We start from the raw sequence: 23262 nt of genomic DNA on the forward strand, positions 1-23262 counted from the left end.
AGTTACATGTTCCTAGACATCAGTGATCTACATGACAGAATGGCTACATGCATTAACAATGTGGTGAAAGTATGACACAGTGTGTCGAGTGTCAAAATAAAATGATCTGCTGGACTCAGATCCTGTTACAAGAACCTCAACACGGGTGCAGTTAAATGCCATGTTATGCTTGTTTACCCTTTGGCATGTCGAGCTGCTCCTTTTTCTATACCCCCACACTCATTACAACTTTATTCAGAGTATTTAACGAGCTTTGGCACGTCCGGGTTGCTACTGATGGCTCTTGGAGATTGTGCTGAAACAACTGCACATAGAATCACAAACAGAAAGAAATAGACGGCACACTTTGGATCTGCTCAGTGTGAATGCATTTCATTTTGCTGTGTTGAGCGCTTATCTTCAACATGGCATCAGTAAACCCCTCAGATTGTCATACTAATAGAAGCAGCCACATGATGTACAACAGCGCTTTATCTACTCGCTCCCAGCATAGACGGCCTGCATTGTTTACAAGTTTGCTTTATTCACTTCCCTACATCTGTAGGCTATACAAGCAGCCCTGTTCTTCACATTGCTGAGGTATGACACGTTTATTAACTCTCCAAATGCACGAGGCAGAGGTCATGTAAAATGCTGATGATACTTTGTGATTAATTTCTCAGGGACGTAACACTTGAACTATTCGTCCGGTTATCCATCAGGAGCTTGCCTTCCTCGTACCACCAGCAAGAGGGGACATCACTTTGACAGACTGATGACACCAGTGCAGCATTTTACAAAGTTCAAACAATGGTAGCCCCCTACATACATCCCCCAACCGTCCTCGCGCGCACACACCCCCCCCCCCCCCCCCCCCCCCCCCCCCCACCCAAATGTATTCAGCCCTATAGTGCTGTTTGCCCTTGCAATCTGATGCTGCTCTAAACAGTTACCAGGTTTGTCTCACTGTTTCATCAGCTCTTTTGTCATGTGGCCAAGTTGCCATATGTGCCCAATTTCATCATGTCTTCATCAGCCTTGAGACACGCGAACTACATCGCTTTGAATTGGCGTAAGAGTCGAAGTGCGATTTTTATCCCTGCTCATAAATTCCACAGGTCAAGTGAGATTTTCCATCTGTAACAGTAATTGGCCACAATGCAAAAGGAGACCGAGAGCGAGAAGGTGTTTATCCAGTATCTCCACCAGTTATGTTTGGGGGAGAGAGGGAGAGTACAAAGCCTGCATTTCATGCTAATTACAATGCCTTTTCCCATGGTGAACAAATAGCTGCTCTTACATGCATCTTTCAAATCAGCCTCCAATTTGTTTGAATCCGCTCACTGAAAGGTAGCACAATGCATGGCGGCTAGTCCTCCAGAAGAAGTGGCGTGCTTACAAGTCCTATAGAACTGAGGCATTACTTCTTTAATCTATTTATTGGCTGTCACAGCACCTTTTTGCAAACAGCATGACTTTCACTGGATTCACAGTTTTGATTTGAAAAGAGGCAATACTCTCTCAAAAACGCTGGCACAGGACATGTTCAATTTTAATGACAACGGAGACAGAAGGGCCCAGAGGCACTTTGAAACATCAGAGAATCTTTTAAATTTACAGAAAAATCCAAACGAGTGGCACAAACTTAATTAGGTGCTGCAGTCATGACTAATGAAGCTGCCGTTTCGTTTGGCACCGAGATGAAGGAGAAACAGTGGTGCTGGAGAGAAACGCGCCACAACTTCACACAACTGAATAACACGCACAGAATTGAACTCAAGAAAGATCACTCGCTGGAATCAGCTAGAAATAAACACAGTAAACCTTTTTATCAAAACTCTCCTTACAGCAAATGTAAAGGCTTATTTCTGTCCGTTTTTTAACATTTAAATGCAGAGCATTCAGGTTGGAGACGGGGGATGTCAAAGCCGGGTCTGCTTCTCTTACACTACCTTTACTTACAAGTGAACACTTATCAGCTATGCTCAAGGGCACACCTGCCAAGGACCATAGTTTTACTGATTGGTTGCTACTTCAAGGTGCATTGTTTCCAATTCATCTGTGATAAAGACTCTTAAGTTTCACTGGCTCTTTGGCTTGTGTTAAGAACACCTGGTTGTAGTCATTAAAATGTATACGAGCTGCCTTTTTGAACGTTTAGACAACTTTGAACGAATACGCTGGCTTCTAATCCTTATTCATCCAAAGTCTTGTTTTGGTAATGCCAGCGATGCGAGACAGTTGAAGTTATGTGTTTTTTTTCAGTCATGCACAGCATCGAAGCAAAGACAAGGAGCTGTTTGGATTTGACTGGTTTTGATATTTGCAAAAGTCATATGTTATTGACTTTAATGGTTTCATGAAATGGACTCAGTGTTATTCCCATATTTATGGCCATCTGGTCTATTTTCTTCTTTCAAGGTTTAATAATGTTTCAGATACAGTCACTATTTAGTGTGGACTTTCATTGCCTCCATCTGCAGAGACTGAAATTAACAACAGATGTTAACACAAACTCTTCACCTGCACCAGTGCTAACACTTGAGGTTTATTTGCAAAACCAATACCAGCACCATCCTAAGTCTTTGGGAATGGACCATCCATCAGAGTAATTTAATGGCACAAGCATAAATAGCTTGTGCCAGCTTCATAGCACATTGTCCTACATTATTGTTAATGGACATGCAACTTTAGTGCTTAGTAAACATTTCAACAGGCAAGTTCTCATCAGAACTAATCAATGGCAGCTTCTTTTCACTCAAAGTCACAATCCTTACTACTTTCATGAAATCAAACCCCATTTGTGTGACAATTGCTGATCTGCAGTTTTTGTGCAGTAGACATCTAATTCCATTCATTGCCCCGCAATACTGTAGCTTGTATTGGTAGTGGCGGGGTCTATATAATTATTATTATTATAATTATTATATAATATTGAATATTTGAACTGGTTTCGATAATCATTTTCAGCAGTCTGAATACACGGGACCAGCTGTGCTTTCTGCTCACTCTTCTCTGAGACTGAGTTGACACACACAACAGCTTATTATCTTTTAATAACAATCTAATATTTAAATATTCCCTCTATCGGAAATGATATCAATATTTTGAGGTGTTGTATCAAAGTTAGTAATTCTAGTATCGTGACACTACAAAAAAAAAAAGGTAATTTTCAGCTTTTCTTTCATCAGCGGGCTGAAGGCAACAGGCTGCACAACACAAACTACTCATCATGGTAACTAACGTGCCCTGATGTCGGGGAAGACTACAAGTGCCATGCTCAGCATGAAATCAGATTGCGGTTGTAATTATTATTGACTGGCTTCTTTATTAAATCAACGTTTAATAGTTTGGTTGTTTGCGCTGTAAACAAAAGCCCCCGTTGTTCTTCTGTTGTGTTACGTAGAAAGTAGCTGCTCAAAGTGCGTTTGGTGCTGTTAACACGGTAACTCCGGTCAACTTTATGTCTATTTTGCTACATATATTCTACTTTTTCCTTTTTAAACTTAACATGGGGAAAAAGCCCCTCTGAGAATGTATTTACCACATTCTTTGTATTTTATCATCAACTCACCTACGATATGAAACAACAAACAGCTAGGAAGTTGTTCCGACTGTAAAGACTTGACTTGATGATGTAGGGGTGCAGCTGCAATGATCAGAGGATTTTAGTAAGCCTGTAAAATGTGGTGAAGGAGGTGAAACAGAAGCCTGCTCATGTAGGACCTACTGACCCATGTGTATAGGTAAACTAAAAACAACTAAGATATGAAGTACTTCTACAGCAACAACCCCCCCCCCCCCACCCACCCAGTAACATCTTGTGGCCAGGCCTCTTTTGTCTCTGCTGTCCTTTCTAAATCATCGGGAGGGAAGGGGTTAACACTCTGCTCAACCGGGAGGGGGGGTCTTGTGCATCTCTCCAGTGTACACAGCTGGTGCCATTTCATCACACACACTCTAAACATATCCAAACACAGCTTTAAGTGTGTGTGTGTGTGTGTGTGTGTGTAACCTCAGAGGCTTTCTGCTTTGTCAAACTCAGCAGTTGATGGATATGACTTCAAGGTGCATGTTAAATGTCCGACAAGTGAATAGCTGATGTGTTTTGCTGAGTCTTTTTAATTGTAGCCCGTCAGGAGATGTAGTTCAACAGATTTATTAAACACCCAATTTTCCCACTGAGATTAGACGGTGTTATTTTTAGTCCGCCCGCTCGAAGACACGCTGTACTCTGAGTTCCTGCCTGTTAGAGCGACTGCTCTGTTTGACTGACTGCGCTACACGTATGTCTCCACAGGGCAGATGTTAACATTTTGTTAATGCACAGCTCCCCACTTCCTGCAGGATGTCTGAATGCTGAATGATGGCATACAGCGATGCGCTAGCAATATAGATCATATTGATGGAAACCATGTAATGTTTATGAAGACTGACCTTTAAGGGGTTCACGGCGATTGTTTCTGAAGAAGCGACCCGAACTACAGCTAACGCAGCTTGGTATTAAACTCTGAGCCTGATAGTTTCTGATTCCTGTGGCACACTGTTATCACAGCTGTCACTCTCTTCATTTTGTTGAACTGTTGACATAATGCACACATGCGCACACACACCAAGTCCCTTGGCAACTTGTTTTACAAGTTTAATCTGATGATCTGAACCAACAGTCTGAACCTGTGGGAAACGTAAGACCAGGTTATTCGCGTTGTTTATGAGGTGGATATGAGAGAGGCTTTGAAATCTAAGGCAGACATAGACCATTACCCAGATCAGCACTCGTAAAGACCTGTAATCCTGCCATCACTGCTCATAAATCCACTTCATTACATTACTCAGTGTGGCTCATTTAGGCAGGCCTCACGCTCTTCAAGCTCCAGTGTAAAACCAGTTAAGAATACACGTCAAACATCTTCACATAAGCCATCCATGTGTGTACCTTTCTTACGTTTTTCCTTTAGGATTACCACTGACAGTCCCCACTATTTGTAGCTGCATGGCTGTTTCACAAACATCTATGTCAGTGCTTCAAAGTGGATGAACCCACAAGAGAAGCACAGTTGTTATTGGATTTTGATCATGCACACTACATCATCCATCAAACCATGTTAGTGCCTGAGGAGAAAATGTTTATTTTGACATTCAAAGTCATGAAAGAAGAGTTTTTTTTTTTTTTTTTCCAGTTGTAGGACTTAAAGTGTTGTCTGGTGATTTTATTTTACGGTAAATAAAACACGAGCTTCCTTTCTGAATCATTTTTTGCCCTTATTTGTGATCCCTGAATTTAGATTCAGTACAATACAATCTGTTACTCAAAAGAAAAATGCTCCTTGCCTTGTTATTACTTTTCTCCAAAATATGTCATTATTTCATCCATCGGCACGCTGTAAATGAAACATGACACAGTCATAATTCCAATGTTTTTGAAGATGACCAAACCACATATAGCAGAAAAAAAGGAATCAACACTTCAATTTCAAAATTGTCTGGCACAACACAAATCTATTTAAGCGTGAGTGTTTATTTTTTTGAGGAGATGCACAAAGCTTCAAATCTAAGCCCACTCTAAGAACTCCCATAAGTCATAGTTCCACACAGACAGGTCAGTGAGGGGGGGAGTTTTAGGACTGGATCATGATCTTCTGATAAGACTGAGATACCTCTCGACTCGAGTAGCAGAGGCACTTAAAGTACTCAAGTTTAGCTAAATTCTTTATATCTCACAGACATGAAAAATAGTGAATCTACTGATTGGGTTTGTGTATCTTGTAAGGTCAAAATTAAAATGAACCTCCTGTACAAGTTTTGTTATTTGTGTGAGTACTGTGGCCCCTTTGAATCAAAGCAGAGCCCCCACAAGATATATTTTTCCACCATGATAAACTGTTTTAATCTGATTTCGGCTCACTACATCTTTGACAGCCTCAACCTTGCTGACTTATTAAAAGGAAGGGGAAAAACTCCCAGTGCCCCTGAAAACCGCTTTTACCGTGAATTAAGCAGTTTTCAAAAGGACCAGTCAATCACTTTCTGGTTGGCTGATTCAATAAGTGTTGTGTCCCTTTAGTGGTTAGCCTCGCTGTTAAGACACATTCATTTTTAAAAGCTTTCCAGAGAGGCAGCCATGTTTCATACATCTAATGTCCAATTCTCTTAATGGGCTCACAGAGTGTATCAAAAACATTCAGCTGTTCTTCTTTTAACTTGACTTGCTTGACTTAAGCCCCTCTCCTAAGCTCTTTTCAAGGAGCATAGGCCACTGACGAATGCCCTACTTATGGGTCATATTTTCGGGGCTGGACTAGTTGAGTTCATTGCTGCTATTTCTATATTGGACGTCTTTCCTTTAGCTGTACCCCATATTTACTTTTAAGTTGGGTACCAATTGCAGTGCAGAATATCATATTTTCAAATAGTACTTATTCCTGTAGAAATGAGTCCCGTCAACCAAACATTTGTCTGTGGGATTTCTCTCTCCAATCTAGCTGTCACTGTTCCAGCAAATTATCACGTATCAGGTTGACTGTGAATATATTTATATTTGTGTGTAGTATTACATGTTAGGCAGTTTGATTAATTCACCCTTTTTCCACCTGCCCCCTCCTACGTGACACATTCCCATAATGCAGCATGTTACCAGGTTGCACTTAAAGCACCGACAATAGTAGCAGGTGTGCAAATATCCCTCCGACCCGATGAACAAAGAGCTTAAATAATGGGGGTAAATAAAAGTTTTATTTGAATAGTCGAATAGATCGCACGTTGGAGCCAATTGACGCAGAGTTCAAGAAAGACCAACTTTAAATACAGCCTGTTTGTCACACAGCACAACATGTTAGCGTCACTTTAAAACATAGCTTTTAAAAATCTATACACTGATGTATTTGTTGCTTACAGGAACTGTATTGTTCCCATTTTGCTTGATTCTGTTCATGCTGGGAACACACTCATCCTTCTCAAACATAGACTGTTTGTGGCAGTTGGATATTGTTAATGTCTATCTCAGCAGTTACTCTACCATAGCAATAATACAGCAGCCTATAAACCCCCCTAAATGAGCTTTAATAGTCTTTTAACATTGGAAAACTGCCATCTTACTCTGCCACAGTTTGATTGGATATTTAATGTACATGCATTAGACTGATACTCTCTGGCATGTATGCTTTTGTGTTTTGCCATAATTCATGTTCATGATGATATCAAGATCTCAGTACAGTGCTCGCTGTACCGTGAAGCCCTGGAGGGGAGTAAAACAGCTGTTCTTAGAAGAAAATGTTTGCCCTTTATGTCTTCTCTATACTTTGTCAAAAAATCTTTGTATCCATTATAGATAACATGTTCATGTAAATAGTCTGCAAGCAATTTACAACAACCACTCTGTTTTCCTTTGTATTTCTGCCCTCTAATCTACTGTCATTGTTTCACTCTTGCCGAGTCACTAATTTATTTAATTTTACAAATTGAATTATATGTTTCACTATAATGAACTTTTATCTTTGTACAAACTGGAAACCTTACTTAAAGCATGAGGCAGTACACACAGACCTTTTCCAATGTTGATCTAAGATCAGAATCTTATCCTAACCACAAAAAGAGCTTGGAGTTGCCTAAACATTACTACACAAATGTGAATCATGCTGTAGTTGCTAGGACCTCATATTGTAGGGAAGACATAACAAAGATGTTCTGCAGAAAACACGTTTTTTTTTTAGAAAAGACTGTCGACTCATGACATCACTCTTACTTTATTCTGTTGGCTATAATTGCCCAACAATCATGTTCATTTGAATGAGCAAAGCTCTCAACATGTTACTGAAGTATCACTGCTTTGAGGATTCTTTATCCTCAGATTTCCAGTCGGATGAAAAACATGCAGTATTCATGACTCGGCCTGGTTTTAATTCAGTCGCATGATCAAAAGGAACAATGGACACGGCCTCGGTAAAAGCTCCAGCCATATAATAAAGGTCCGGTCCCTGGAACCTCGACTGGGATCATGAATGGGGTCCATGAAATTTTTGAGCCGACTTCAGATATTTTCGGGAGTTGAAGTCGAGGCCCATTCACAGCATGTCCTTGTTTATTGTGGTGATGTGTGTGTGTGTGTTTCTGCTGGCTCGTGGACTCTCGCATGTGGTCATAGTGCGGGATGGCAGCAGTAGAAACAAGATCATGGTCTGTGAGGCCTCAGCCTTGGCAGGTTTCCCTCTCTGGACTGCCACTGATAGTTCTTTCAAATGACATTCCTTCCAAGGAAACTGATCTAGCTCCTCATCGTTGGAGGTTCTGACTCACGGTGTAACTTTTCAAATACCTGCACAGCCTAGTGGAAAGAGATTTCTCCCTTTTTAAAAAAAAATAAAAATAGGCTCCAACAACATTTGTGTGTCTCTCCCGCTGATAAACAAGAAAAGAAGCTGAATGATTACGCTGCTTCAAAGGCATTACAGCCAGCTGATTAAAGTGTGGGGTCGGAGTTAGCCAAGGTTAACCGTCCATAATGAAACACTTTGAAAATAATGATACGCTGCATGGTTTTATGAGGGCTTGTGGCTGCTCAGCTCAGCAGTGGTGACCTTCAGCAGTTCCACAAGCTAATCGTAGCGATCCTGCAGCACCCCTGTAGTTCCGAGACTCCATTACCTTCTGATACGCATCTAGGAGAGCAGACCTTGTACAAGGTCTCTAACCATTCTTGTGTCGCCGAGGCGGCTGACCGTCTTCACTTTCATCTTCAGCTACCGCTTTGATTCGTCAATGTGGCTGTGTGCCACAGCGGGCCAGGCACGTTTAACATACCGTTCTACGTTGTAGACGATCAGCTGACACTCATCCAGAGAAACGGACAAATAAAAAGTGAAAGAATGACACAATCTACAGCTACAGAGCTTTTGTAACCAGATTCATTAAAAAAAGATGACTGTCTGAACATTATTACATTTGTCATATGATATTGCAGGGCATGTGGTCTTTTATTACAAACAGCTGCATACTGCACACCTGGGTAGTCTGGATTATACTCCTGCCAATACTTAAAGTTTCATATTGAAAACTGGCTGCTGCCCACGCTATACGATGACTGAATAAGCAATGCTTACCTAGAAAGAGACACGGCACTATTAGGGTTTGACTAATGAGTATAATGCTTTTGGGATATTATACATATGAACACTGCCTAGAATATGCTACCTGAAATGTGCTTGGCTTCTCATTACTACAGGATGAAAAATGTTTTGTTTTTAACAAATCACTGTACAGTTAGTACACTTTTATGTTTAATTGCGGTTCATTGTTTAGCCTTGTGCCTTTTATATGTCTAACCAGAAAATCATATTAACTGTATTAAGAGGGTGTGTTGATATCATGACTGAGACAAATATGTACTTATGCTTCAGGGATTGCTTTAAGCTGCCACAATGTTTGCTGATGATTGCTGATCTAACAGCCACTAAATTGTAAATACAATCACTGTTGAAATGGCATCCCATAATGTTGAGCAAATGAGTACCACATTTTAGGTGTTTTGTGCTATTTGCTGCTGTATGGGGGATGCATAAAGAGATGCATTATCCAGGAGTTGACATGTAAAGAGAAAGCTTCACTATTAGTGGGTATTGACGTTGTTGGAAGAATACATTATTTACAGCAACTAATGAACAAATAAGAATAATTGCCCAGTTCTTTAATTCATCACCACGGTCCCTTATAACAGGCAAGCTTCAAGCAGGAACAACAAAGTAGTACATAAATCAAAGTACTTTCCTTTGCCAAGCCAGAACCCCTTGGGAGGTACCTTGGTGCTTAATTAAAATCTAGAAGGATCATGTTTTAAGTGTAGGTGAGCGAGCACTGAATAACAATGACAAATCATGCCCCAGAGCATTAGTAGGGCATTTTGGAAAAGAATAACAGCATCTCTCTCTTTTTTCTGTATAATATAAATGAGATTTAATGTGAAAGAATGCTGTTTTCAGTGCAATGTGGCGCAAGGACTGCGGTAAATATAGCCTTTCCTGGCTGCAGAACCTGCCAAAACCAGCATTGACATATTAATCTCATAATTACCCATACAGGATTATAATGAAACGGCTCATTATTTGATGCCTTTCATCCCTTTTTTAAGCCTTGCATGTACGTCTGTGCCAGCTACGGAATATAACCGTACTTTTGTCAAACTGTCACAGTTTTGACAAACTTGTCAATATTTTTTCGGGTGTTACTTGTGAAAAGAAGGCAGTAATTATTGTGATGCAAGATGTTTTGCCAGCTATTTAAAGCGAGTGATAACTGTTGTGACTAATGCAAACTACCAAATAATGTACATGTTATTATTAGCAGAAGGAAAGAGTCATAAGTTCAGCAAACTAACTTGCTAATATCAGTTGTACAACATTTTGCTAACATTAGCCACCACAAGCTACTGGTCATACCAGACCAGGGTGTTTCAGAAAAATGTATTTAAATTGTGCAGCAATACGTTCACTTGTAATTGCTTGTTGTTTAGCTTAATTTGTCTTATTAAAACAAGACTGCATAGGTTAGTACAAAATATAGTTTTTAAGATAATGGGTAGCTTTGGTTTGCAAAATGACTCGTATCTTTATCTTATATATCTTGTAATACAATGTTAGCGTTGGCACGCAGATCTTTGCATCAACATTCTCTATATTGTGTGTATCGTGGCAGTCCTCTGGGCTACTGTTGCCGCTGATCTTTGAGTTTCTAGATCTGACAGTTCGGCAGTGACCAGGCCAACCAACACTGACCGTTCTTTGGGCTCCAGCCAGACACACTTTGGTAAATCATCAGACGAAACAAGATGTGGAATCACATTTCCAAGGGACGGCAATCAAAATATGAACTGTCCTACATACTGCTGTCTCTGCAAGCGTCATAATTCTGATGTGCGCTGGCTCTTAGGAGTGGCTAAAAAAAAGAAAAGTACATTTAAAAAAGAGGAATGTGTGTAGTTATCAGCAGAAAAAAAAAACCTCTCCCAAGTGAAATCCTCTGAATTACAGAACTCTGGAGAGCTATCCCCAAGCAACCCTTCCATTGGCTAATCAGTCACAGTAAATTGCAGTGCTGAATATTTCAGACTCAACAGATTTGAATAAAGACATCATGATTATTTCTGTCATACAGTTCCCTCGAATATAATTTTCGAGGCCTTCAGATGGAGCCTGTGTAAACTGCATAACTCCTGATTTAAGAAGGGGGGGGGAATAAGCAAACACAAGGGCTGTCAGTCAATGAGGCAAGCTAATTGGGTCGATCTCTTTAGCAAAGATGAATGAAGAGATTAACTCTCCCTATGTGTCCAGTGTATCTCCCCCCTCTGGCTCCAGGTGAATTAGCTGATGACAAGTTGACGGTGGGAATTCTGTTTCTCACTCCGACTTAAAGCTGCAGTCGGTATTCTCAGCATGGCACCCCTTGTTGAAATCACCGATTTTGTCATTACAAGCTTTGCTTATATATGGATTAATTGGATCAATCAAGGAATTTTTTAAATGTATGTTAGAATACAAACGGTTTGGTTGTGTTAGTCACGAGTTATGAACATTTAGTTGCTCCTCACCTCTGCGTATAAAGAAAAGGATACCAGGTGATTTGGGCCGCACTATCACATTCTGATGCTCTTTGCAGGGGGGGGGGGGGTTTGTACAAATACAACGTCCATTGTTCTTTTCAATCGTAAAAAGAGTCCGATTCAGCTTCATTGTCTTGTAAATTGTTGTGTGCAGTGATGTTGAAGCAACACTTTAAATCACATCTACATGACATTAAGACTAACCCTTCTGTGTACATTATTTGTGATTCACTTAACGCAGTGTGTATATAATGTGAATGCAAGTGTAATACTTGTGTGACAAATGGATTTTCTCTAGTTTGCCTTATAGCATCAGTAGGGAAATTTGGTGTGGAGAAAATGGTTGCATTTGATTGGACACACTGACGAGGGTCATCAACAGAAACACATTTGCATTCATTGCTTTTTTTTTTTCCATGCGTGAACACTTTGCTAAGTTACCTTGTTCTCCTAAAAAAAGTGCCTCTTCAATACACAGCAGACCTCCTGGTTACCGTGTGCCTTTCATCTACAACCTGTCATTTCACACGGAGGAAAGGAATATTTTTGACTGAAAAGATGTGTATAGTGTGTCTTTGTTCTGGATGTCTTTAATGTCAGCGCAATGATATGGAATCAAAGTTGAAGCTCAGTGTTTGTAATTATTCAAAGCCGGTATCTTAATCTCGCACTGCTTTTGAAGTAGGATATGTTAAAGTGACATTTTGAGTTTAAATACTGTTAAAAACATTAGTGAAGCACTTAGCCTGATGGTTGCTGTCACAAGAAAAACAATGTCTGCGACTCAACAGCCGCCAGGTTCGCTAATGATGTCCTGGTGCGCTGTCAATCTACCAGATGAACGGACAATAGTATGCCAAGAAGAAAACGCTTGAAATAGCTAATTGCTTCTAAGAGCCCGCTCAACCATTCTGTAACTACTATGTGTTCACAGATGTCTTTTCCAGCTGCTATTTCATTATGGATCTCAAAGACATTACAGGCACAATGCACTGGCTTTCTTTATGAGCCTTTGTATGTAGCACATGATTGTAGATACATTATTGAGACCACAGCGGGAGAGGGGGGGGCGGGCATGCGTACAGACGGCACAAACGCACCTATTTGTGTGCATCTTCATTATCTCACCTAATATGCCCCCGTCATTAATCGTTAATCTATGCCAACTTGTTGATTGCCAGTTCCGAGACATTTCTGGAGAGGAGCCCGAGAGTATTTGCAGCCGGACCTCTGTCAGTAGCGCCGAGCAACACAGCCACAAATTGGAATGTGGTACAGCTCTGGGAAAGCAGCCAAGATTTAAATTAGACAATAACCTCTGCTCTCTCTATATTGCCTCTCTTTTCCAGCTGCAGGCATAGCCATTTGTTTAATACAGTCAGCCCTGTAGTATATAATAGACTGATATATGAGTCACCGCTCAGCAGTTTGTGTTTTTCAGATTTATAGAGATTGAACAACTGTTCGGTTTGTGCTTACTGTGAGCTTATGGTAAGAATATCAGAAAAGACACAGGTTACACACCAACTTGGAAGGTATTGTGATTTAAAAATCTGTGAGTGGACTGATCAGCAAGTACCTGAAAGGGACAAAGACACTTACGATTAAACATCCAACTGGCTGCACACGTTGCTACAGATGAGAATTCAACAATATATTTTTAAAGGTGTTTTTATGAGGGTTTCCAAGGAGTTAGCTTCTGATATCAATGAACTTGAACATGAGCGAAACAAAACCAGGTCGAGGTGACGCTTTACTTTGCGTTAAGGCCTTTACTGATTTGAATATCCTGATGTTGTTTTCAACACTTTGAATTAAATACTTGTTATCTTACCCATTCTAGCCCAACTATTTCTGTCTTCTGCCACTACTAGATAAGAAATAGAGGATTACGTTGAGTCCATCACTTAAAGCTCTTGATTGTGCACATTACCAAAGCCGGTTATAATGAGTGTATTAGCCAGTAACGGCGGTAGAGGGAATAGAAAAATGCATATGTGCTGCTGGAGCAATAAGAGTGGACTCAGCTCCCAGCAGGTTTCAATTGAGCTTTATGTGAATCCAAGTACCAGAGCTCATAGCCGTCTGACAGACCAAGAGAAGCACAACCATCACCGTTGGCGCCATAAAGAACAAACCCATTTCCTTTTCCTCCTGTATGACAGTTAACCATGTCATTTCAGTTATTAGCCTCCTTAACCCCACAGCAGCCTCTTGCTTTGCAGTAAAGAATGACAAGTAGAGCAGATTAAGCTTGGTTAAAATCCATACCTCTGATAGCATCTTGAGTTGGAGTTGCTTCAAAGCTGCTGAGAGTAAACAGCCTTGAGACCTGGCTTAGCTATAAAAGCAAGACAACATCACCAAGCCAAGTCTTTCTCATGTTGCTTCCTCAAGAGCTGTGTGTCCATGCAACAGCAGCCATTGTGGGAAAACTACACCATGTTTCTGAGGCCCTCTCCATTGCCTAAGCTCCTTTGTGGCTGTGGGCCAATGGCTTTGCACCCCGCCAGATCAAAGATGGAACCCCATTTAGCTCGCGCTTTCTTTTAGGATTTGCTCTTGAGAGTACAGAGCTGACTCAACAGCAAGAGAAAAAAACGGGATGTTGGATGTTGACCTGCATAGAATTGAGACTTCTGGGCTCGGGCTATGGATCCATTATGACAAATGATAAGACCGTCTTTGTTTTGGCAGCCTTTGCTTGTCAAAGGCCTAAGAGAAAACATAGCTATGGTGAACCTCAGCGTATTTTAGTTCCATTGTGTAACATTGTGTTGGATGTGGCTGTGCTACAAAAGTATGGTCTTACTTTATTGTCACTGTTTTCTCTTAAAATCAACATTTATACATAAAACCGGATGACAGAGAAGCTATAATGTTGGCATTATTAAACAAAATGATGAGAAAAATTAGGGGGATTACAGTTGTCTTATTCTAGGGATGTGCAGTGTCGCTTTGTCAGTTGGTCCACCTCTTTCATCCGGATGGAAATAGCTCTATTTTCAGTAACTATTGGATGGATTGCCATGAAATGTTGTACAGACATTCATGGTGAAGTATTACCTGCTAAAGCTCAGCGTGTGTATGGTGAGCATGTTTAGCATGCTGATGTTGGCATACAGCTCAAAGCACTGCGGTGCCCAAGTACGGCCAGAGAGCTGCTAGTGTGTCTGTAATTGTGCTTCTAAATAGGGAGACCATTATTAAATTACCACATATAGCTGAAGATCCCAACATGACTTTGGCGTTTGGCTATTGTATTGAATGAAAGAGAACCCGAGTGGCAAAGCATTGCTGCTTCAACATTTACAGCATGTGCTTTAAATTGTTTCAGACAGCTTTTCTGCCTAAGCTGATGCATGTTTTGCTGCAGTAAAGTCAAATAGTCTCATCCTCGAATACTTTGAAAGAAATTCAAAGATCTTCTGTTTCACCCTGGTCTGCTTGTGTCTCCCTGTTATCACTCTTGTACACTGCGTCTGTGATATGCGTCTGAATATGAATTCTGCCCCGAGGAATATGCCGAACGCACCAGCTATAGTTTGCCTTTCACTGTCTTTCAACACTGCCATAATGACTGGGTAGCTTGAAAAAACATAATACATATTTGCTGAGCTGTGAAATCGCTTTAAGATTTTCCTTTATTTTGATAGTTAAGCTTGTCATTTTGGTTGGATATGCAAACTTGGTTTCATGCCCCGTGACTGTATCATGCAGAGTCATTTAAAGAAAACAGAAGCTCTGCTTTTGGGTTCATGATGACAAACTCTGTCTATAATTTCTTCATCCTTAAAGACCTTAGTGATGACATCTTCCAAAATGAATGGTCCAAATTTCAACCTGAATTTCCTACATGTTTACCACCCTCTGATCAAACATTAAAGAACGCTTTCATACTTTTGGAGCTGATTCTTTGTCATTTTTCTAGCACGTACTTACAAACATGGCCTTTTGTGGCAGGTTAGATATCTCCGCAAGGGTTTAAACAGTTCCTCCACGTCTATCTTTACTAAAGCAAAGCATGCTGTGATCACACAAGTTCAGGCCAGAGTGGTCAGTGTGGTGTGAGAGAGAGAGGGAGATAATCAGCACGCAGCCTGAACAAAACTGTCATCAGCTTGATTCAGATCCCAGATAAGACCGAGAATTTTTTCTCACGCCGCATCCTCTGCACTGCTGCGGTGGTACTCGCACTGAGAGGCAGAGGAAGAGTGAGATGCTTACAATGAACTTCCCCTCAATTCCACCTCATGTAGTCGAGGACTAGCAGCCCTAATGGTGGAAGACAGTGCTTGGATGTGGGGGGGAGTAATGATTTTAGCTTTAAACTGAATTACCAATCGATCCGGCACGCAGATCAGAACACAGGTTGCGAGCTGACTCCGTGGACATGCTGTGTTGTGGAGTCGCTTTACAAATTGACTGCTGCACACATAGGAGGAAATATATCTCTATATGTCAGCTCGGCGCTGCATGTACGACGGCCTGCTGGGTGTGAATAGGCCTCGTGATCGCCAGAGAGGCAGCTGCAGAGTGTTTATGCTGAATCGGGTTGTAAATGAGCATGTATTTACTGAGGAGGACCTTGGGAATCGGAAGATAACTTTTCCAGAGGCTACAGTTTCGCAGGAGAGGAAACAGTGCTGCTCTTTTCAGTCTCTGATCCCCGTCACCGAATGAGAAGTCTGGTGGCAGGCCAAGCTTGAAAGGAAATTGCATAAAATAATACATCGCAAATTACCGCGGGCTTCTCGGGATTGGAGGTTGAGTTTTAACTGTGGTGTTTTTGCTCTGTTTTATAGAGACCACTGGAGAACATATTAGCACAAGTGTCATGTTCCAGAGAACACATGCTAGGCTGTGATTACTGAGCTCAAGCTGAACTGTAAAATCGCTTGTCAGCAGTTGATATGTTTCTGGAAAAGCCTGGGCTCTTGATTGAATTAGTTCGGTGGTTTTCAGTGGGGAGGAAGAATGTGTCCAATATAGTTACCTGCTGACAGACGGCACTGATATTGTGACTGTTTGATCGTCCTTTAAAACCAAAGAACAGCCTTCGGAAGGCTTGGAAACACAGATTTATCTAATTTTCTGTCTTTTTTTCATGGTAAAATGCTGTGTCATCTTGCATCTTTCCCAGTCATGCTTTATCATTTAATCACCATTGACAAAGCAGTATTCAATGTTCAGATGCAGTACGGGCTAGTGCCTGTTTATTTTCCATTTGTATGCATGCAGAGATGGCAGCTGTGCTATCAGAGGCCCTTCAGCCGTCTATTCTGTGGATCTTGGTTGTTCAGTTCATGTTTACTGATAGGATCTGTGTGGGTTACTCCATCATATTGAGGGTGAGATGGGGTCATGTTGGTGCAATATTGTGTTTGCCCTGAGGTTGAAATAATTTTGTTTGCTATAATAGCTGTAAAACACCTTATTTCCCACTGGACATTTATTCATATATACAAATATTCCTGCACTGGGATTTAAAACGTGGAGAGAAAAAAAAATCAGGCATCAAAGTTATATTTGAAAACAGGCTGATATCTGTTGCTTCGAATCTGATTGTAACTGTTTAGTCTGATAATGAATCAAATAAGCTTTCACATTGATTCAAGGGGTATCCTTGAAGTTTTATCTTGACTTAGAATAAAAAAAAGAGAGGCAGTAATGTGCGTTTAAAGAAAAACCTAGAATTTCCCATTCATCCCATTCACTGCGAGGTTGCTTGGTTTTCTGTCTGCCTGCGATCATGCAGACAGTGGAGTCTTTTCACGTTAGGATCAGGGCCCATGTAAGCTCTTAATTCTCTCCTGTTAAACAGTTGTTGAAGAAATGTGCTGGTGTTGCAGAAGCAGAAATAAAAACACTGAGCGCCCAGTGTTTGCTCTGCCATGTAGCCACGTCTGACTCTTAGTGCGACTCATATTACAGAGCACCTTTTGCCGTGAATTCACTCTGTTAATAAAAGCCCTCACAGCTACTTTAAGGCACGATTTTTATGGCTTCCCTTTGGGTGAGATGCTAGTTTCTTGAATGCATGTAACGTTGCTGAGCTGTTGCTATAGTTTTCACTAGATATACAAGTTTATTGTGTGTTCAGGAGCATTTAGTTAGCAAAAAAAAGTCAAGTAATTCCACACCTCATATTTCGCCAACTTTTCATTTTTGTTGCACCCTCTTGATTCCAAAAATACTTTCCCGTGCACACACACACACGGCTTGTTTGGCCCTTCACATGGCAGCTCTCGTCTAGCTCGTCACATCATTTTAATTACAGAGCCTTCATTGTCTGCGCTGACCCATTTTAGCTGCTTGGTCCCTCCAATCACACTTAATTTCATCTGGCATTTGACTCAATCGTCATTGCTGCGAACATGAGTGGCGAATGCCTCCCCCACCCCCCGCAAAAAAAATGAATTGGGAATAACAATAATAATCGCCACTCCCTGCTCTGCTTGTCCGCCGGGGCCTCTGGCCCGGGCTGCGATGCGACATGGTGCAGCTTTTAATGGTGAAGATTGATACCGCCGGTGGCTGGGGACATTTCTTGGGATGTTAGTCACAGTTCTCGGAGGAGATAAGGAACTGCTCTTAAAGGGCCCTGGAAACACAACAAAACATGACTCACAGAGACCAGGGAGGTTCACACCGCTAATCAGCCCATGGATTTAATGTGATTACGTTTCCTCTAATGGAGCTAATATGATTCTCGTAATGTCCGTGCTTGCGGTATGTAGCTCAGCCATACATCACAGTGTGTTGCTTCCTGATTTAGAAACACTTACATGCTTGTGAAGTAGTCTAACATGGCAAGTAATGGAGTTGAAATGTGTGACCAAGAAGTGCCACCAACAAGTTTGCACGGAACCCGAGACAAAGCTACTCCGCTCGCAGAGACATTTCGCAGCTTTTTTCAGGCAGGAGAGTGTACATGCATCTATATTAAAAGTAGCATGAAGATTTCAGATCCGTCTGTAGTCCTCTATTTTTTTTTACCTGAATTCTCAGAGAACTATTTCCAAAGAAGATCTGTTGTCTGCTCACTCTTAAAAAGTCATATTCACATCCAGAGAGACACGAGGACAGGAGAAACAGCCGGCCCTGCACAGAGCCCTATCTCCCCCCACAATCACAACAATGTTCCCAGTGCTTGAATAGAGAAGGATATCTCTGAGACTTCAATTTGTTATCTAAAAGAAGAAGGACGGAGTAACACTTCAAAGATAAGCCCAGCATAAGGTTAATTACCAGCCGAGTGGCTGACGTAACCCAACCATGTCATGTCTCAAAGTTACACACAGCTGGGAAGTGAAGGAGTATTGACAGATGGTTCTCACTTAAGGTGTGTGTGTTTATACATGTGTGTGTGCATTTGTGCAAACATGCAAACCCCCAGTGCTCCAGTCAGATATAGTTTAGTGGGGCAGCTCCAGGTAAGGTGGCACCGGAGGCCTAGACGGCACAAACCACCTGCTCCAGCAACTGCTAGCAGAGCTTGTGGCTCCGCTACTCAGCGGTGCGTAGCACTGTTAACATTGCTGCTGATTCCCCACTCTCTCTCTCCAGGGCATAGACTAATTAATGGATACCATTCGCAGTTGATTAGCAGTAGTTCTTTCGGTAATTACATTCGCATACTAACCACTCGGAAGAAAAGGAGAAGAGCAAAAAAAACACAAAGGGCTAGAAAATATATTAATGCACTTCTCAGTTCACTCTGATCTTAATTTGTTTCCACTGTTTGGTTTCTGCTGGGATAAGAAGCCATTCATTTCTCGCTTTCTCTCTGTCTATTGGAGTTCTTCGCCTCTCATAATGTTTTAAGAGAGTGACTTTGTAATAAGCACACAAAAGAGATTACCGCCGAGCTTTGTTGAAATTGTGTTCTCAGTGGAACCTCAAGAAGACGCAAACGCTCTGTGACTCTTTCTCCTCCGTGCCGTGTAGGCTGGGTTTTTGCACTCCTCACTCACAGAGAGGTGCATTGTGCTCCTGGGCCCAGCTGCTAGCCCATAATTCTTCATTCTATGTCCCATTGTTCCTACCTGTCAGCATGGCTGTGTCTCCAAAGAAAGGAAGTGGCTGCCATTTTGCCAGCAGGCTATGTGTGGGTTGGGAGGGAGGGGTATGTTGTGAAAACAGTTTCTTACCAAAGTACAGGGTTTTTAGTAACTTATCAACTGTCTTACACACTGATGTTTTGCTGTTTTGAATGTTTTCTTGACAGTGTGGCACGATTGTATCACCAGTGTTATTCTTCTGATATCAGCTCTGATATTAACAGTTAAGTGCTTGAGAAGAATACACTTTTACTTGTTGCACTAAAACAGGAAATCAGATTCTTCATGAGAATGGAAACATGACCAAATCATGTTGGTGAATTAAATTGTAAAACCCCCATTAACCAAAAATGTACTCGAGCCATATTAAAAACACTCCCTGCCTCCTTATTTCCCCTCAGTATCTCTCCTCTCCCATAGTTTATTTGAAGTTAATAACCTGCCACTGCATCTTGATGGCTTTGTGATGCAAACATATCCTTAATTGCCATCCCATATGAGCTGAATAGCCAGACCAGATTCTCATTACCCTGGTTTGAATTGGCCTGGGCCTCTCGCATGCCTCTCGTCATGTCTTAATAATGGCAGAGTGGCAGAATGCGCATGCACAGAGAGAAGAGGGGTTAACACTGTGTAAACATTCAGAGCCAAGTGTGACAATCTGTTTGAGTGACAGGTGTCCATTATGAAAGGGCAGAGCTCGAGTTGCACTTGATGTTATCTGGACACTAGTAGGCTGATTGTGTTTTTTTTTTTTTTTGTTGTTTTTTGCAGTTCCAGAACAACAACAGCTACATGAACATGGCGGAGGCGAACGGTGCTCTGCTCGCTGCTGGTGATGTAAGTATACTTTATTAGAGTTCTCTTTTGAACGGGGAAAAGTCAACCGATGCAGACATACACTCATCTAAAGCATGAGCCCTATATTTCACACTGTAAAGCCCACTGAAACATCCATAATGATACATTCCAATTTGAATTTCTCCATGTTTGTCAGAGGCAACATTATTTTATTTCCTGAAATGCTGCCTGTCCCGAGAGCCTCAAAAGAGACAATAAGCTTACGGAAAGAGGAGCTCGACTCACCCTATACTGTCTCCGAGTAACTTCTGAGAGCTGATGCTGATGCGATCTGACTATCTTGACTGCACTCTGTAAGATAAATTGATATCATATGAAGCTATGGTTATAAACGCCTGTTTTCTTCATCTTTTCAAAGACGTAATGAAAGAGGTGCTACGTTTCTGTTACTTTCTCTCTGCTGGCACTTACATAAAGTGCAATGTCACCAACAATCCTGAGTGTGTGGAGCTGCTGGAATAGGTCTGTGTGCTGCACTGTGGCATTGAAAGAAAGAAGGGCACAGTTGTTTCTCTGGAGGTATAAAACTGCCTCTCTGAGCCATAGTAGTCCTAACAGTGTGCTAAATTTACTTGTTCTATTCCCCCTCCACCCACTACGCTGCCCTGTCATTAGAGACAAGTGCACCAAAAATACCCATCATCCTCTGTGGTTCAAACGGGCCAATCTCATCCAGTGTAGAAGGGGAGATTGATTTGGCTTCAAAACGCACAGCAAAGCATCATTACACCGCTCCTAAATAGAGAGATGGATATCACCGTTAACCCGATTGTTTTCATTCACGTCACTTGGGCAGTTGGGATGCAATTGTGACATTCAAGCTCAGACAGACAGAAGTGTTTTGAGTGGCCCACTTCACAAAGCCACAGAGTGTTATGGAAGAAGTTTAATTTTCCCCCACTTTTACGCTGAGTGGGTGCATCCTCTGTATCCAGTGGCTGCTGGGGCCCACTGTAACGGGGACCACGCCGACACAAGCTGCTTGGAGAGCGTTCAACCCCCAGCTGTGAGGGCCCACTGTGGCATCCAGGGAACATGGGGGGGGGGGGGGGGGGGGGGGGATGGGCAGGTTTTTATTATTATTTCTTTTTAATTTTTTTTATTTATAAAAACAGCCTAGCTCATTTGCATTTCATCAAAAGTAACAACTGTTTCCAGTGTTGGGGCACAGATGGTATTGTGCTTAGGAGAGAACGAGAGAGTAAGTCTTCAGCATAGGATTGTCTTTCCCTGAGAAAGACAATCCTGTTTGTCGCAACCAGAGCTAAATTAAGGTTAATTTGACTTCCACTTTGAGGTTTCACTCCACTGTAATGCTATATTAATCTACTTGATGTGCCTGCCCTGGGCTCAGGTTTCAGTGGGAAAGGAAGTGTCCTTTATGAGGGCTGCATGATGAACAGCCAAGTTTATGCAACCACATTTGTTTAGCTATCGTTCTCTAATCAAAACCAGTGGTGTACCGCATACAAAGATGCACCCTCTATGTATTTTATGAAGATTAACTGCTACTTTTGTGGGTAGCTTCACCTCTTTCTCCAAAGACGTCTGATTAAATGAGCATTAGCTTTGAGTTATAAATTGGACATATGCACACATATTTGGCCTGTAGGTTCAGTTGTTAGCAAGGCCGTAGCACTAATGCATTTGCATAGTCGCACATATATCCTTTAAATGTTTTTTTCTAATTTAAACGTCAACATTGATCGCTCTTAGAAACACATCAACACTTGTTGCAGCATGTTTTCTTATTTTCCCATACTAGTATTGTACCTTGCATCAGTTAGCACCAGTGCTTAGCTTCAGTCTGGGGAAAGTTAACTGCTTGAACAATGACAACGGTCAGCAACTTTGCAGCCCTTTTGTTTTCCAACCACCTGTTGTTTTACATGAAGAAATTGCAATGCGAGTGTTTAGTTGTTTCACCTAATAATTTAGTGAGATAAGTTTTGCTAACAGCTGCCACTGTGGCCACACATTTCAATGTGGGGGAAAATGTTAAAACATAGTGTAACGGTAACACAAGTAGGGTCATAAAGTCAGTGAACTGACTCACTGATGTTCGTGAAACAGCAAAACTTAAGCCATACCTATCTAAAGTTGGCTAAGATTAGCAAACCATAACTAGGGATGCACGATTATCGCCAAAATGATAACCACAATTATTTTTATCCATATTGAGACCCCGGTTATTTATGTGGATTGTTCATTGTATTTAGGGACCAAATATTTTTATCTTTCACATTTAAATAAACAAAGCACTGCTTTCACTTTCACATTGTGCTACGTTACTGCTAATTAACAAATCTTTGTACCAAAATAAGACTTAAAATAAAGTTCTTCTTCACCTGAATTCAGTGCATTGTCGTTTGGCCCATAAAATACACTACATTACTGTTCTACTCTGGACTGCAGCCACAACATTCAGGAACGTTTTTAACAGGCCGCACGTCTGCGGCATAGCAGCACGACGGCTCTCCCAAAACTGAAGCCAAAAGTTGGCCATCGCCCCCTGGTGGCTGGCTGTCCGTTTAGGAAAAGCTTGATTTGATACGCAGCAGAGTTTTCTATAAGCGGAGCACGCATTTTGAATGTCAATAAGCAGTCGCTCATATTTATTTCATTGTGGGAAGCGAAAATCGTGATTGCGATTAATATTTGATTAATTGTGCGTCAGTACCAGGTCAAGTGAGACTGTAGCGGCAAAGGGTTTTATTGCTAATGAATTAAGCTTCTCATTTAAAAGAGGAATAATGTAATATTTCTTTC

The 23262-nt window shown here is 41.4% G+C and overlaps 1 protein-coding gene across 1 annotated transcript in view; it reads left to right on the forward strand.

Moving 5' to 3' along the window:
* The window catches only part of tox3 (TOX high mobility group box family member 3), a 37769-nt gene that overhangs the window by 1674 nt on the left and 12833 nt on the right, over positions 1-23262 (forward strand). The window contains exon 2 of the mRNA XM_031848541.1: positions 20407-20472. Coding sequence (XP_031704401.1) covers positions 20407-20472 — 66 coding nt within the window. The remainder of the gene's footprint in view (positions 1-20406; positions 20473-23262) is intronic.

The sequence above is a fragment of the Anarrhichthys ocellatus genome, unplaced genomic scaffold, assembly GCF_004355925.1.
Source record: "Anarrhichthys ocellatus isolate YVR2014 unplaced genomic scaffold, GSC_Weel_1.0 scaffold8, whole genome shotgun sequence".
In the NCBI taxonomy this organism is placed as follows: domain Eukaryota; kingdom Metazoa; phylum Chordata; class Actinopteri; order Perciformes; family Anarhichadidae; genus Anarrhichthys; species Anarrhichthys ocellatus.